The sequence below is a fragment of the Danio aesculapii genome, chromosome 9 (genome assembly GCF_903798145.1).
Source record: "Danio aesculapii chromosome 9, fDanAes4.1, whole genome shotgun sequence".
Lineage (NCBI taxonomy): Eukaryota > Metazoa > Chordata > Actinopteri > Cypriniformes > Danionidae > Danio > Danio aesculapii.
In genome coordinates, this window is record NC_079443.1 from 35301237 (window position 1) to 35317399 (window position 16163).

Consider the following 16163-nt stretch of genomic DNA (forward strand, 5'->3'; position numbering starts at 1 on the left):
CACTTTTCTAAAGGGGGGAGACAACTCTTCTAGATAAACTTTAAGTATGTTCAACTGCTTTCGCTGAAACTGTTTTGATTAACGCTTTTGCATTTAATTATAAGGTTGACAACGAAAGTACTATTAGAAAGTACTTTATTTAATAGACACCATCACTGCCTGCCAGATCTTCTAAAGTGGACTCGTCTTTCTGAAAATGCGTTATTGTATCAAACGTATTTTAAAAAGCGGTCATTGTTATCTTCTTTTAGATGAGAAGATTATGCTGTTAAAAGACTAATAATGCTGAGGAAAAACGAAACTGTCAACCGTAAGTATTTTAAAATCGCTGATTTATTCAGACTGACGTGCAGGTGTGTAACAATTTAGTTGTAGCTTTGTAAATATACAAACAAAGTACACAACACTAATGCATAAATGATAGGCATGGAAAATATGTAAAATCCTGTCACATTAAACAAAAACTGAATCAGAAAGGATTAATTCAGGTCAAAAGAATCAGATGCATTATTTGTCACCTCAGTGACTCAAGAACTCAATTAAATTTAATGGTAACACTTTACACTAACAGTCCATGAATAGTGCTGTATTAATATGTAAACTAAACATTACTTTATTATGAATTTATAATGAGTTAATAGTTGCGCTAATCATGAACTAACTTTAACTACATCATGAGTCACATGAGTTCATGTGTGAATAACAGCTGCCTTAAATGTTAGTACATGATTGTTTGTTAATTAATGTATTAATGACACATTAATTAATGACACATTAGTTTATGCTTAATTTAATCATCATAAACTCATGTTAATGCATAATCATATCATGACTTTACTTGGAGGGGCACATCATCATTAATCCATTCTTAACTACTTATGAACTCCTTATGCACATCCGTCTAGCGTGTTTACACGGAAAAGTCTGTCAACATCAACATGAACAGTTTAAACACAGGAGTTCATGAGTAGTTACGGATGAGTTCATGGTGATGTGCCTCTCCAAGTAAAGTCATGACAAAATTATACATTAACACCTCATGAGTTCATGTTGGTTAAATTTAGCTAAAACTTAAATGTTAATTAATACATTAATTAACAAGGTGAACTAACAAATAATCAAGGTAGCCGTTATTCACACATGAACTCTTGTGAATCACGTTGTAGTTAAAGTTAGTTAATCATTAGCACACATCTTAACTCATTATTAATTCATAATAAAGTAATGTTTAGTTTACATATTAATACATCATTATTCATGTACTGTTATTGTAAAGTGTTACAGATTTAATCAACACAAGAAAACAATTGTAAAACATTAGAAAGATTAAGGACAGCATTGTTTTGAATTAACTGGAGAAGAAAAATACATTGAACAGCTACCATCTGATGAAGCAAGTAAATATCATGTTGTCCTACTTGTAGCAATCCCAATTTTAATGGCTGTCAAAACCGAGTAGTTCATAACCAAACATCCCAGATAGCACAGGTACATCTGCAAGATGTAATTTAAAGATAGCTTGGTCTGCAAAGCATCTTCAGTAGGGCTGCAAGATAGGACTGTGCACTTGGGGGAAATATCTAATTGCATTTTTTTTGACAGATATTATGATTTGATTTGCAATTTAATTTTGTAGTCAAGCTTCAGCTTAATAATCTGTATTGTAGCTTCTTACTGCTAAAATGCAGTGCGAGTTAGTTTTAAAAAAGGATATTAACTTCAACATTTATTCAAATTTCCTTTTAAATAATTAGAAATTAGGTGGTAGGGAACCTATGGCTCTCGATCCACATGTGGCTTTTTGACCAAAAATACGTGGCTCTCCAGTTGTCTTCCTTCAATAATATTTTATATTTAAAAAAAATAACCGTCACTAGAAATCAGTTTTTTTTATCGAAAATACAATTACAATTCCCTCTTTACTGTAATTTTTACAGCAAAATAAATAAGAACTCTGTTAACAATAAAAGGACGTTCTTTCTTCATTCATGGACTTGCTCAACGTGATGCTTTATACTTGTTTATTTTTAAGTTGTGCTTGGACATAAATTACGGTTCTGTTTAAACCTGTATTATTTATAGTAGTAATACAGTAACAAATGCATTTTTAAAGAGGCATTTTGATATATATATACACACACACATCCAAATGGCTCTTTAAAAGGTTCCCAACCCCTGCTCTAGAGCAATCAGTAAGCTCAAATAAAATGAACTTACTTTCTATAAACTCAAATTAGGGAGATAATGTAGCTTAATAAAAAAATTGAATTATAAAAATACAGAACACTCAACAAGCTAACATGGCTGATAAGAGGCAGATTGAAAAGTTCTGATTGGGCAGAATGAAAGTGTGCTCACTCAATTGGCTAGTAAGACTATCAAGGCAGTCATGTATTTGCTCTGGGCGGGGGAAATTAAATAATACAAATGTATTCCATATCACAACCTCTTGCGATTAGCTAATCGCAATGTTTCAAATCATGATTGCAATTCGTCTTAGATTAATCGCACAACCCAATATTGGAAAAAAACTGACATTGCGATATTGAGTATATTTTAACAGATTAAATCAATACCTCTATTTGGAAAGAATTTATATTTAGGGATAATATTGGATGATTATAGGATGATTTTGTAGTGAAGCACATCTGCATAATGAACCAAATCGCATGATAAATACAGTAAAGCAAAGTTAGAAATTAATTAAATGCTTTACCTGTATGTTTTTTTCTGGACTTCTAACAGTATTCAGGTACACAAACTGATTAATTACATTAAAAACAAATAACACTGTATAATCGTCATTGCATGTTTACTGTACATAAATATAATTAATCTTTCTTGAAGTTATTAAAATTTAAATTTTCTGTGCCTAAATGCTTTAATTGGGCTTGAAATACGTACACAGTCACAGGCTTTAAAACACATGCTAATTATACACTTTTTGGTAATTTTATGGTTAAACTTAGCAATTTTTCCACAATCATGTGTGTTTTGACCTCCTATTCAACTATAATTCTAATTCTACATCTTGTGATGTGACTTCTGCGGATGCGCTCATTGCGATATCGTTTCTGAAACGATAGATTGTGCAGCCATAATCTGCAGTGTTCAAAGATCTAGTATGTATTTAAAATGCCTGCTAGACGAAAATTCTAAATTTGAAACATATTTTAATTGTCTATTTAACAACTAAAAATAGACATTTAATAGATGCTCTCTAATAAATGCGTCCTTCAGATATTTACACAAACAGCAGACAATGTCTCAATGTACGTGTGCTATCAGAGGTGTTGATTATTATATTGATCTAAATGATTTTATCTGTAGCGATCTCTAAGGTCATCACGACTACCTTTTCGGTCATCATACCGATCTCTTCTGTCATCATACCGATCTCTAAGATCATCACGACTACCTCTGCGATCATCATAGTGATCTCTACGATCATCATATTGATCTCTACGGTCATCATATTGATCTCTGCGGTCATCATAGCGTTCTCTTAGTTCATCACGACTTCCCCTGCGATCTTCATATCGATCTCTTAGTTCATCACGACTTCCCCTGCGATCCTCGTAGCGATCTCTAAGTTCATCACGACTTCCTCTTCGATCCTCGTATCGATCTCTCAGTTCATCATGGCTTCCTCTGCGATCATCATTGCGATCTCTGAGCTCATCGCGACTTCCCCTGCGATCATCATTGCGATCTCTGAGTTCATCGCGGCTTCCTTTGTGATTTTCGCGGCCTCTGAAGTCATCACGGCCACTTCCACTGTCATCATACCGATCTTCAAAGTTATCATTTCGAGCCTTGCCAGTTCTCTCGTCAGTGATGGCAATGGTGTCTATATTCCTTTCGTCAATATTTTCTAGAGGTGAATTGTCATGGTATTCCACTGCTGGTTTTCTAAGGTGATAAATAAATATATAAAATATATATATATTAAATTTTGAACAGGCCAAAATATTAAAAATATTTTAGTTCAAAAACCTAAATATTCCTGGAGATCTACCTTCCTGCAGATTTCAGTTGCAACCCATATCAAACACACCTGTCTGTAATTATTATGTGCTGTTCAGGTCCTAATTAATAAGTTCAAGTGTGTTTAATGAGGCTTAACGCTGCAGGAAGGTAGGTCTCCAGGAACAGGCTTGAGCACCCCTGATCTAGAACATAGCCTGCAAAAATCAACAATCACTTCAACTGTAACTTTGAGAATATAAATGGTGACCTACTCCATTTGATACTCTTTTAGCTTCTGTTTTTGTTTGCGTTTGCGGCAGCAGCAGATGATGACTATTAGAAGCACTACAGCTCCAGCAACACAACCAGCAACAATGCCTATTGTGGCAAGATTCATGGACGCTGTAAAAACAGAAAGAGTAAAAGATTAATTTAAATCAAGCAGAAGTCCTCAGATGTCAAATTAGCTTCACTTTCATAGTGACTTCAAAACGTTTTATGCATCTGCCAGAATAGAAGGAACACTTGGCTCTATTTTAACTTTTTACTTTTAACTTTTATCTAGGTGCAAAAGCATTAAGGGCATGTCCAAATCCACTTTTGCTATTTTAATAAAAATTTGCTTTGTGCCCCAGTGGATGGTCTTACAGGGTTGTGTTTATTCTCCTAATGAGTTATGGGTGTGTTTTGAGCAAAACATGCATTGAACCAATCAGAGTCTCATCTCCTATTCCCTTTAAGAGTCAGTTGCGTTGAGCCCTGGCGCATTTGTTATTTACATGGCGGACTTTGTAGGTGGAAAAACTATGTTTCTTTAGCGAGTTATACAGAGCATCTGCATCGCAAGGATACAAAATGAGCCTCCTCCAATCCGCCTTTTTACTTTCACTTTATTTTACTTTTACTCTTTACTCTTTTACTTTTGCGGATAAGGAAACTCCACTGAAGACATCATATTTAATTTTATTTGTTAAGCACAAAGATTTGTTTCAAAACTATTTCTAAATTCAGTTCTGATTTCCAGCAAATGAATAAATGAACAATAATAACTTAGTGTGGTCAAAAAGTTATATCTAAACGCTTCCTATTCTTATGCCCCATATGGTGATGCATATGTCTTCAAAACCGACAGATGGACAAATCTAAACTTGTTTTTATTAAAACAAATATAAATATGTATAGGGCTGCATGGTGGCGCAGTGCGTAGCACAATCGCCTCACAGCAAGAAGGTCGCCCCTTCGAGCCTCGGCTGGGTCAGTTGGCGTTTCTGTGTGGAGTTTGCATGTTCTCCCCGTGTTCGCTTGGGTTTTCTCCGGGTGCTCCGGTTTCCATCACAATTCCAAAAACATGTGGTATAGGTGAATTGGGTGGGCTAAATTGTCCATAGTGTATGTGTGAATGAGAGTATATGGGTGTTTCCCAGTAATCGGTTGCGGCTGGAAGGGCATCCGCTGTGTAAAACATATGCCAGATAAGTGGGTGGTTCATTCCGCAGTGGCGACCACTGATTAATAAAGGGACTAAGCCAAAAGAAAATGAATTATTACTTTTTTTTTTGAATGAATGACTTTTATAGTCATCTCAACTTACACCAATCAAGCTAACTAAAAATATTAAGTTAAACTTTTTATAAGTTAAAGAATGTAGTTGAAACCTGATCAACTTATTAAAATAAGTTAATAAAATGAGCAACATCAAAATATTTGTTGTCTTGACTTTTTTCATTACATTTTTTTACAGTGTGTGTGAACAAATCAACTGCCATGTTGACTTTTAGATATAAAGATTATTATCAAGACAAAACAACTGAATAAAATAAATCTGAAAACTAAACACCTGAATCAACTGAAAATAAGCAGTAAAAGGTGATAATACTTACGAGGCAGTATGGACAATGTCATGTTACATTTAGCTGATCCAACCTTATTGCTTGACAGGCAAATATAGTACCCTGATGTCTCACTTGATACATTGACCAAAGACAGAACTCCATCCTCTGTCACACACACAAAAAAGCATGTATAAACGATCATATAAGGGCATGAAGTGTATTCATGGAAGAAAGAACAAAACTTACTCTCAGTGGTTTTGATAGGAAACCCTTGTGGGACATTTTTGACGCTATATCTCTCCCATTTGTACGTGGGTACTGGTGAACCTTCCTCAGAGACACAGGTTAGGCTAATATTGTGTCCGTATTCTGCTGTCCCTACTACCTTACAAACAGGCTGTGATGGTGCAACTGTAGGACAAATAATATTCATTATAGATTAAATGATTTCACTATTTCTGTAGGAATACATTTCTTTTGGGATTTTGTGACCCTGGACCACAAAAATCAATCTTATGTTAAGATCTGGTTATATTTGTGGGTTATATTAACGATAATATTAAGATTAAAAATGATACTTTTTTGTTTTATGCCAAAAAAATTGTAAAGACAATGATGACATTTTGTGAATTTCCCCAGTGTAAATACATTAGAACTTAATTTTTGCTAAGTAACATGCATTGCTAAGAACCTAAAGGGGATTTCCTAAGTATTTAGATTTTTTTGAATCCTCAGATTGTCCAATATCTCAACAAAGGTCAATAGAAAGCTTATTTATTCATCTTTCAGATGGTGTATAAACTTCTAGACAAGTATGACTAATTTTGTGATTTAGGGGCACAAATTATGTTGGACAAAGTGCCACAGATCTTACCCTGAACCAAAAGAAAAGTAGTGTCTGCTGGTTTGCCTTCGATGTCTCCAGGGATCTGAACATAACATCTAATTTTTCTGCTTTCCTTCTGAGTGACTTGTTTTATTGTCAGCGTTGATGTTTTTGTGGTAAGGTCTGTTTCTATTGAGACTCTGTTTACATATTGAGGATCAATGTCTACTTTATTAGTATTGGAGTAGTAGTTTCCAAAAAGGACCTGCAAGGCCAAAACAAAGAAGCATTTAAAAGCTCTGTAATGTTTTTTTTTTTTTATTATTGACATGATTCATATGACAGTGTTGGGGAAAGTTACTTTTGAGAGTAGTGCATTACAATATTGAGTTACTCCCCTAAAAAGTAACAAATTGCGTTACTTAGTTACTTTTTATGGAAAGTAATGTGTCATATTACTTTGAGTTTCTTTTGTGTTACTTTTCTTTACCTGCCTGAGGTTTGATCTCTTTCAGAACTTGCATCTGTTTTTTATAGAGACGTTCTGCGTTTAAAAACCATCTATATAACCTACACCGTCATTTTCCTTTAAATAATGTAGGATTAATTATATTTTGAAAACTTTGTTATACATGCTGTATATACAGATTAATGACAGCATGTAAAGTAGTGTGTTTGCTACTATTGGACGTTTAGTGTTATTAGTTAAGTAAATTCACTGTCCATTGAGATGAAGATTGCAATAAAGCCTCAGAGTGCTAACATGAAATAATTTGTATTAAGGCAAAAACAGATTTTAAACCTTTAAAATGTTTAATAACAAAATGAACAGTAAGAAGATAAAAAACATTCCCAAATCAAAATAACTCTTTGAGTTTTATACATTGAATAAATTGCTTCATGTGACCTTAACAAATGTGTAAATCATTTTCCAAAAGAGGAAATATAGTACTGTATTATAAAACATAATCACTTCTACAGTAACGTTAGACATGTGGCTGCATCTCCTCAACAATAAAGGCAATTACCATTTTTCTAGTTTAGTCTAATTAATTGTTTTACCTGGAGAACGTGAAGTGATGTCAATAATAATTTCATCCAGTTTTTTCGATGTTGTATTTCTCGCAGTTGTCAAGAGTTTTACTTACATTTAATCTACACTTAACAACAATCCACTACTTTTCTTCAATGAGTTAAAAATAACAAGAATCCATTGCAAAAATATAAGTCTCCGGCCTGCCATTGTTTCTGTTTCTGACTGTCTGTAGTGATGTTGGGCAATTCACAAATGAGTTGTTGTGAAATGGTTTTCAGTTAGTACTTACTTTTTAACATACCGGATACCCCCTCTGACTCAAAATAAACTAATATCCCAAGTTATTCAGTTACTAGAACAGTACACTAACTCATCTGCTGTGAAAAAATAGTCCTGATGATGATGATGAGGAGTACGAGTCGACTGTCTGTCACCTCGCAGCATGCTCTCATTGAGTGTGTGATTTAACCTGACTAAGGTCACTTTTATTCCGCAATATATTTTTAAAAAGCCAATTAAGCAAGGTAACTCATGTTACATTTTTTTTAAGTAACTCAAATTATATTAATTATTTCTAAAGGTAATGGTTTACTTCACTCGTTACTTTAAAAAGTAATATTATTATGTAATGTGTTAAAACGTGCATTACCCCAACACTGTTCATATGCATAGTGATGATTACCAGTACAGTCAATAATTCCACCAAAATTTCTCAGGCATACCTTGTCCCCAGATGTCTCATCAGCATCACCAATCCATGTTACAATGATAAGGTCATTTTCTGGTTTCTTAGGTTTAAAAGTACACATGAGTCTGACATCATCACCTCTGGCAACCTCCATGGACGCTTGACTCATTGTCACTTCCAGTCCAAATGTAGCCGACATCACTATGAGGCAGAGAGAGAACTGTGAGTATCATAGAGTTTACTCATTTTACAGAATGCAGAATCATTTTTCAGAATAATAAAAACTCTAAACCATCCCTGATGGATATTAACCATGATTTATTAGCATGGATTTTTGGTGCATTGATTAACATTTATTACATACATAAATAAAAGCTTTACTACAAATACTATGGTTATGTTATCTATGATTAGTGAAACAAATATAGTGATGTTTTAGTTTTAACTTTAATTAATTTTGAAGTAAAGCCATGGTTATTTTTACAAGCGAAGAAATCATGAGCTGATAATATTTAGTATTTATTTAATAGTATTTAATATTTAATTTTACTTAATTTGAAAGTAATTTTCTGGTTAACAATATTGCAACTCTACATTCAAATTATATTGCAGAAGTTCACCAGCAACTCATATGGTGTGTTTATATTAGATATTCTAATAATCATATCATTTCATAATTTCCTTATAAGTACCTAGGTATTATTATTGATAATAAATAAAATTTTAATGAAAATACTGAAAGAGGATGTAGGACAGGCCAACAAAGACTTTTTGTTTGCAAAGTTTAATATTGATAGGACTCTGATGGTGGCATTTTATAATTGAGTTCAATTCATGTTTATTTCTATAGCGCTTTTACAATGTAGGTTGTGTCAAAGCAGTTTAACATAGAAGTTGTAGTAAATTTACACTGTGTGAGTCCAGTTTTCAGAGTTGAAGTTGTAGTAAATTTACACTGTGTGAGTCCAGTTTTCAGAGTTGAAGTTCAGTTTAGTTGAGTTCAGTGTGGTTTAATTTTCAATGCTGAAAGTCCAAACATTGAAGAGCAAATCCATTGATGCGCAGCTCCCCAAGTCCCAACCAAGCAAGCCAGTGGCGACAGTGGTGAGTAACAAAACTTCACCAATTGATGAAGTGAAGGAAAAAACTCGAGAGAAACCAGGCTCTGTTAGGCACGACCCTTTCTCCTCTGACCAAACTTTTTTTATAAGCATAAGAATCCATTTTAACCTTGTTATTGATTTGTTGGTTTGCTTCTTTAAAAGTAAAACAGAAGAACTCACTGTCTAAGGTTTTAATACTTGCAGTAAAGTATTAGGGATAAAAGAACCAGGGTTATCCTATTTGTATGAAATCCAGGTGTTAAAGAAAGCCCATCAGATTACATCTGATATATTCCAATCCATCCTCTTTTTGATTCATTTCAAATCCTTCCCTTAGGATCTCAGTATTGAGTCCTTTTGGCAAGGACCAACAGATTTAAATTTTCATTTGTTCCTTGTGTGATCGATTTGCTGAATTTTAATGGGAAGGGGTAGTTGCTGTTTTTAGTACTATTAATGATGTTTTATGTTTGTCTTAAGTATGTGGTGTGATATATGTGTTGTAAATCTATTACGCAGCAGAACAAATCGCCCCAAAACGGGACAGTAAAGTTTACAGTAACAGCAGTTGTGTAAAGTAACAAATTACAAAAACTCCAATTATACTGTACTGAGTAGTTTTTCTCGGAATAGTAATTTACTAAGTAGTTTTAAAAATGTGTACTTTTACTTTCACTTCCATTTTTAGTGCAGTATTGGTACTTTTACTCCACTACTTTCCTTTGATCTGCAGTCACTACTTTATTTATTCTTGTCTATGGGGATTAGAAGAATTAGTCTTGTGATTTCTGTCCGATCAAATCGCACATAGAAGGTAAATCACATCATAATGAACACCTCAAGACATGGGTGATTTATAATTGAAGAAAACTGTTTGGAAGCATTAAAAGGGTCCAAGCAGATGTCCAAAATCTTTACATGGAGACTGTTTAGATGCATGTCACGGACGAGAAGGTGACAGATGATTACTGTATGATGACTGAAATGGCCTTAAACCCAGCAGGCACAAGAGGTCAACATGACATCAGATTGACGTACCCAAACGTTGTGGGGACGTTGCATTTTGTTTGGAAATGAAAATCTGGTTGACCTCAGAACTCAACGTCAGGCCGACGTCAATGTCTAACCTAAAATCAACCAAATATCAATGTCTAATAATGTTACAGCTTGAAGTTGTGTGGATGTTACCACTATGATGTCTATTAGATGTTGGATTTTGGTTGCCAAACCTTACAAATAAATGTCAGTAAATGACTTCAATATGACATTGGTTTAAGATGTTGGCTGGACATTGGATTTTAGTCACTTTCTAACAACGTAAAATCAACCAAAAATCAACATCATTATTGCACATTAAAATAACATCCTTAGACGTTGGCTAAACATTAAATTTTGGTCACCTGACATCACAACATAATTGTAAACTAATATTAACATCTTATGATGTTGTGTGCCTGCTGGGGAATAACTAAATGCACTACAGAATGTTACGTTTACACACATCAACAAATTACATGTAAATGCATCAGCTTTTTACAGTGTAATACCCACTACTCTTGATTACTTTTCAAAGGGCTACTTTTTACTCATACTTTGAGTAATATTTACAACAGATACCTTTACTCACACTACTCTTTTGGGCAAGTAATAGTAATTTTACCCAAGTATGATTTTTCAGTACTCTTTCTACCACTGAGTAACAGTAGTATATTCTGTTAAACTCTGAATTTATTAACAATATAAATCCTTCTTTATTCATTACAGTGCTTAATGCATATGATCTTAATATGCTATATGTATACGCAAACTAATGTAATAAGCAAAAGCATTCAAAACGTTAATACACAAATGCCACATTTAACAAATGGCAAGAACACAACTGACTCATACACACAACACAATGTCATTGATTTGATCTTGCCTACTGTACTTTGTGCAAACATCAAGAAACCGACCACCTCACCTGAGATTAAACATAGGCTGCAAAAAATCAGCTTCCAGTTGGTCATTTTGTCGATGTCCAGTCAATCACTGCAATAGATGGTGGTCTAATAATAGAAAAAATGTTGTTGTTTTTAATAGTTTTTCTTATAACCTTATCACATAGCTTCCCGTCTGCTCATCGAAACAGTGTTTCTTCTCCACCTTTGTCTACCACACCTTTTCTGCACTTTGGACTTTTGCTTATCCTCTTCCTCAAAGTGGTCGAAACAAAATGGCAAGTGTGATGTCACAACAGTCACGTTATGGTGAGTCAATGCTGGAAAATGAAATAAACAAAAGGATGTTTACATAGATAAACAGTAAGGCCGTAATTTAATCTTTACACATTTAGTTCTGAACTTCCACCTTCAGTTGAAGTCAGAATTATTAGCCCCCTGAATTATTAACTGCCCTGTTTATTTTTTCCCCAATTTCTTTTTAACGGAGAGAAGATTTTTTTCAACACATTTCTAAACATAATAGTTTTAATAACTCATTTCTAATAACTGATTTATTTTATCTTTGCCATGATGACAGTAAATATTATTTGACTAGATATTTATCAAGACACTTCTATACAGCTTAAAGTGACATTTAAAGGCTTAACCAGGTTAATTAATTTAACTAGGCAGGTTAGGGTAATTAGGCAAGTTATTGTATGGTTTATTCTGTAGAATATTGAAAAAAATATTGCTTAAAGGGGCTAATAATTTGACCTTAAAATGGATTTTAAAAAATTCAAAACTACTTTTTTTCTAGCTGAAATAAAATAAATAAGACTTTCTTCAGAAGAAAAAATATTATCAGACATACTGTGAAAATTTCCTTGCTCTGTGAAACATTCTTTGGGAAATATTTTAAAAAGAAAAAAATTAACAGGGGGCTAATAATTCTGACTTCAACTGTATTTTATTCAGGATTACTTTTGAAAAACATCACTTAATTTTTTTGTTAACCATTCAAACATTAAGCACTACTGTTTTATGATTAATAAATTATTGATGTTTTTGTTTTTCGAAGGATGGCGTTTCTGTGTGGAGTTTGCATGTTCTCCCTGCGTTCGTGTGGGTTTCCTTCGGGTGCTCCGGTTTCCCCCACAAATCCAAAGACATGCGGTACAGGTGAATTGGGTAAGCTAAAATTGTCCATAGTATATGTGTGTGAGTGAGAGTGTATGGGTGTTTCCCAGTGATGGGTTGCAGCTGGAAGGCCGTCCGCTGCATAAAACATGTGCTGGATAAGTTGGCAGTTCATTCCGCTGTGGCAACCCCAGATAAATAAAGGGACAAAGCCGAAAGGAAAATGAATGGATTAATGTTTTCGAAAGACTAATCCAGGGGTGCCCAAACTCGATCCTGGTGGGCCGGTGTCCTGCATATTTTAGTTACAACCCCAATTAAACACAACTGAACCAGCTAATCAGGCTCTTTCTAGATATACTAGAAGCATCCAGGCAGGTGTGGTGAAGGAAGTTGGAGCTGAACTATGCAGGACACCGGCCCTATAGGTCCGAGTTTGGGCACCCCTGGACTAATCTAACGTTCAGACAACTGGGCTTGATTTGAAGCTTTGTAGCTTTGATGCAATGGCACATCTGATCAGCAGATGGCAGTATGGCAAACATAATTGAACCTAAAGGCCCTTTGCGAACAGGTGATAACAGTATGTTATTCCATTGGGTGAAGAGCTATTCGTCTTTACTAGACAGTTTCTTTTTACCGCTCTTTTTACTCTCTTATCGAATGTTTTGTAAATTAAAAAAATGGTGTTATGTCAAAATAAGTGTTTTATATAATATATATTTATTATATATATAAGGTTTTAAAGTTTTATGACCTGCAATTAAATAATCAATTTTCCTGTTGGTCCTTTATAATGTTAAGCAGCTTTTTGTATTATTATTTTATTATATTTGTAGCAAGTTGCACACTGTCTGTAATTACACTTTGTATAAAATACAGAAATACATTTGGACTTTGTATAAAATACTATTATTATTAAATTATGAAAGTGGATGGTTTTTAATATTATTATTTAGTTTGGAAATGGGGTACTAATTCCCACGATATTTACATTTACTATGATTTAACTTTTTATTACCTACCTATTACATAGTAATGTATTACTTAGTGCAAGTGTAAATACGTGTAAATACATAGAAACACACACACACACACACACACACACACACACACACACACACACACATGAATGTGCATTAACACCTAAGTGATACATTGACTATATATATATATATATATAAATATGTGTGTGTGTGTGTGTGTGTGTGTGCGTGTGTGTGTGTATATATATATATATATATATATATATATATATATATATATATATATATATATATATATATATATATATATATATATGTGAATTTTTATTTTAGAATTACCTTTATTTTATATATAAAATATTAATTCATTCATTTTCTTCGGCCTATTCCCTGCAGTGGGAATATATACAATATTTACATATAAAATACTGCATGAATTACATACTACTTTGTTGTTTATTTTAAATTTGAGTAAATTTCCATACACCAAATCTTTTATTCATTTGCTCTGTCCCTGCACTCAATATGCCCCAAATATGTTTAAAAGTTATGAGTGTGCTGGTGGTCAATAATCGGTGTGGAGGTGGCAGAGGTTGAGTTGAGTGTGGCGCTGATGGAGCTTCAGATCTGCCATGCTGATGCTGCTGCTGCTGTTGCTGTGAGCGCATCGGCGAGCCGCTGTATTGTGTTTTGAGGATTTGGGTTTAAATATTCAAAATGGCGGACGGAGGAGCAGCGAGTCAAGATGAGAGTTCAGGACCAGGTAATCATTACTGCATTTTACATATTCATATTCATATTCAAACACTCTTTCTCTCAAGGCAGAAAATCGCGGAAGGGAAAGCGTAAACAAAATACCCAAGGCCGATGTTGCAGTCGCATGCACCCTGTAAATAAACGTACGGGGGAGTTATTCTCTGTCTGTGCTACGGTGAAACTGGCGATGCAGTGCGACGGCAAATTAATGGAAAAATGCCTCCTTTGTGTGATTAGAGCAGCCGCGTTACATATTCATACCGCCGCCGTGCAAACGCCGCTTTGCATATTTTATTAGTCATATTCGGCGACGGCTCGCGTGCTTTTTGCACTGTCCCCGGTCACAGGTTGTACGAATTTTACAGTTAATCACAACTAAAGGCTGCTGTGTCCATGCTAGGCGGCTAATGCTACTCCAGCGGCTTTGTGTTGCTGTATTGTGCCGTGAGCCAATCCCACATATAAAGCTTTGAATATTCATTCGCTCGCAATCAGCCGGCGACTGCGCAACGTGTTTACGGTCAAAATAAGAAACAGAAGAGCAGCCGGGACTCGCTTGGTGTACAGTTTAGGACACGGCGTGATTTTTTTAATGCCTATTCTCTTGCCTTTTGTGCCCATTGCAGGCGTGTAGCCCCTGTTATGTTATTCATGTGGGCCTTCTAGAGCTCAGAATGCGCTGTTCAGCATATTCTATCAGAATGAATCCATTTCATTGTCGAAGGATGGCGGAGCGTTCCAAAATGGAACTCTTTTGATACAATGTATCCAGTACGGCTGTGGCAGATTGATACTTTGTAACCCAAGCCAGCGTCTGTTAAACACTGTATCAGTCGGTCGGTTCAGACAGAGATGTTGTATGCAGGCGTTATGCCAGCTTTATTTGCTAGTCTAATAGGTAATCCTCATATAGTGCTCACCTTTATTGTCCCAGCAGCTGTGTGCTTGTGTAATTACTCATTTTGTCCCCCTGTATTTCATTATCTGTGAATGGCCACAATAGAAAGTGAAATCTGTTTTTCTTTTTTACTCTCTTATGATGAACAGTGCTAAATGTAATCACAGTCTAGTTGACCGTCCAGTCGGATTTAACCTGACAGGTTCAGGGTTTTTTTTTTTTTTTGTGTATGATGTATTTTTTTTTATGTAAAATGAGTTGTGTGATACTTTTAAAGAAGTATTAGAAATCATGAATTCATTTTGTTTAATGCAAGTTTAGCAGTTGAAAGCTGGTGATTGAAGAGTTTAAATTAGCTGTCCACATAAAAGTTTGGTTTGTTGAATTGATTGAGGTAAATTTGGTTTTATATTCGCACATTCGTTCAGTGACAACTTGTGACACACTCCTTATGTTGTTTACCATGGTACTTTGAATATTCAGACTGAAATCACATGTAAGTATGACTTCAAAACAACTTTAGCACTATTTAATTGACTGTGAACAATGTTGTACTTTGATAGTCCTTGGTTGCTAATATGATTTCACCATTTAAAATATGTAAAAAATACTTTTCTTAAAATGAAATTATTGAGGAGAAAAAAAGTCTGAATGTGTGAACATAAAACCAACTTTACTTCAATGTTGAATTGTTAACGTCACACATTGGCAAAGTTGGATACAAGTATAATACTTGTCATGTTGTAGTTAGGGATTTGTTTTGTGGTTATGGAGGATTATGAAATCTGAAATATTGTGGTTTGTTTAATTTTCATTTTAGCGATTAACTCATTTTGATTGTGTATCACTGCTGTGATTGAACTGACATCAGTGTTGTTTTGATTTTGAAAGCATCATTTCGATTTTCTAGTATTTTGTAATGCCAACACGGTAACACAACATTCCATTGGTTAATATTAATTTCAACATAAATATACCTTTTGATTTTAATAATCTATCATGTATGA

The 16163-nt window shown here is 34.3% G+C and overlaps 2 protein-coding genes across 8 annotated transcripts in view; one reads left to right on the forward strand and one right to left on the reverse strand.

Moving 5' to 3' along the window:
• Positions 1-315: 315 nt before the first annotated feature.
• gpa33b (glycoprotein A33 (transmembrane), paralog b) lies at positions 316-11606 on the reverse strand. The gene is made up of 7 exons (XM_056466000.1): positions 11418-11606; positions 8386-8552; positions 6676-6892; positions 6048-6212; positions 5850-5966; positions 4242-4371; positions 316-3912 (listed from the first exon to the last, which is right to left on the reverse strand). The coding sequence occupies exons 1-7, from the start codon at positions 11461-11463 to the stop codon at positions 3321-3323; spliced, it is 1434 nt and encodes a 477-aa protein (XP_056321975.1). The 5' UTR covers positions 11464-11606; the 3' UTR covers positions 316-3320.
• Positions 11607-14201: 2595 nt separating this feature from the next.
• Positions 14202-16163, forward strand: part of pou2f1b (POU class 2 homeobox 1b) — a 32329-nt gene continuing 30367 nt past the window's right edge. For all 7 annotated transcript variants that reach the window (XM_056465589.1, XM_056465593.1, XM_056465591.1 and 4 more), the window contains exon 1: positions 14202-14265. In XM_056465589.1, coding sequence (XP_056321564.1) covers positions 14220-14265 — 46 coding nt within the window. In that variant the 5' untranslated portion in view covers positions 14202-14219. The remainder of the gene's footprint in view (positions 14266-16163) is intronic.

What these genes read in the sequence shown, in the direction of transcription:
- gpa33b (XM_056466000.1), bottom strand. Translation starts at nt 11,463, where the DNA reads ATGACCAACTGGAAGCTGATTTTTTGCAGCCTATGTTTAATCTCAG. An exon ending in ATGAGACATCTGGGGACAAG is followed by an intron (nt 6,893 to 8,385) that starts GTATGCCTGAGA and finishes TTGGCCTTGCAG; the next exon opens with GTCCTTTTTGGAAACTACTA. An exon ending in GACATTGTCCATACTGCCTC is followed by an intron (nt 4,372 to 5,849) that starts GTAAGTATTATC and finishes CTGTTTTTACAG; the next exon opens with CGTCCATGAATCTTGCCACA.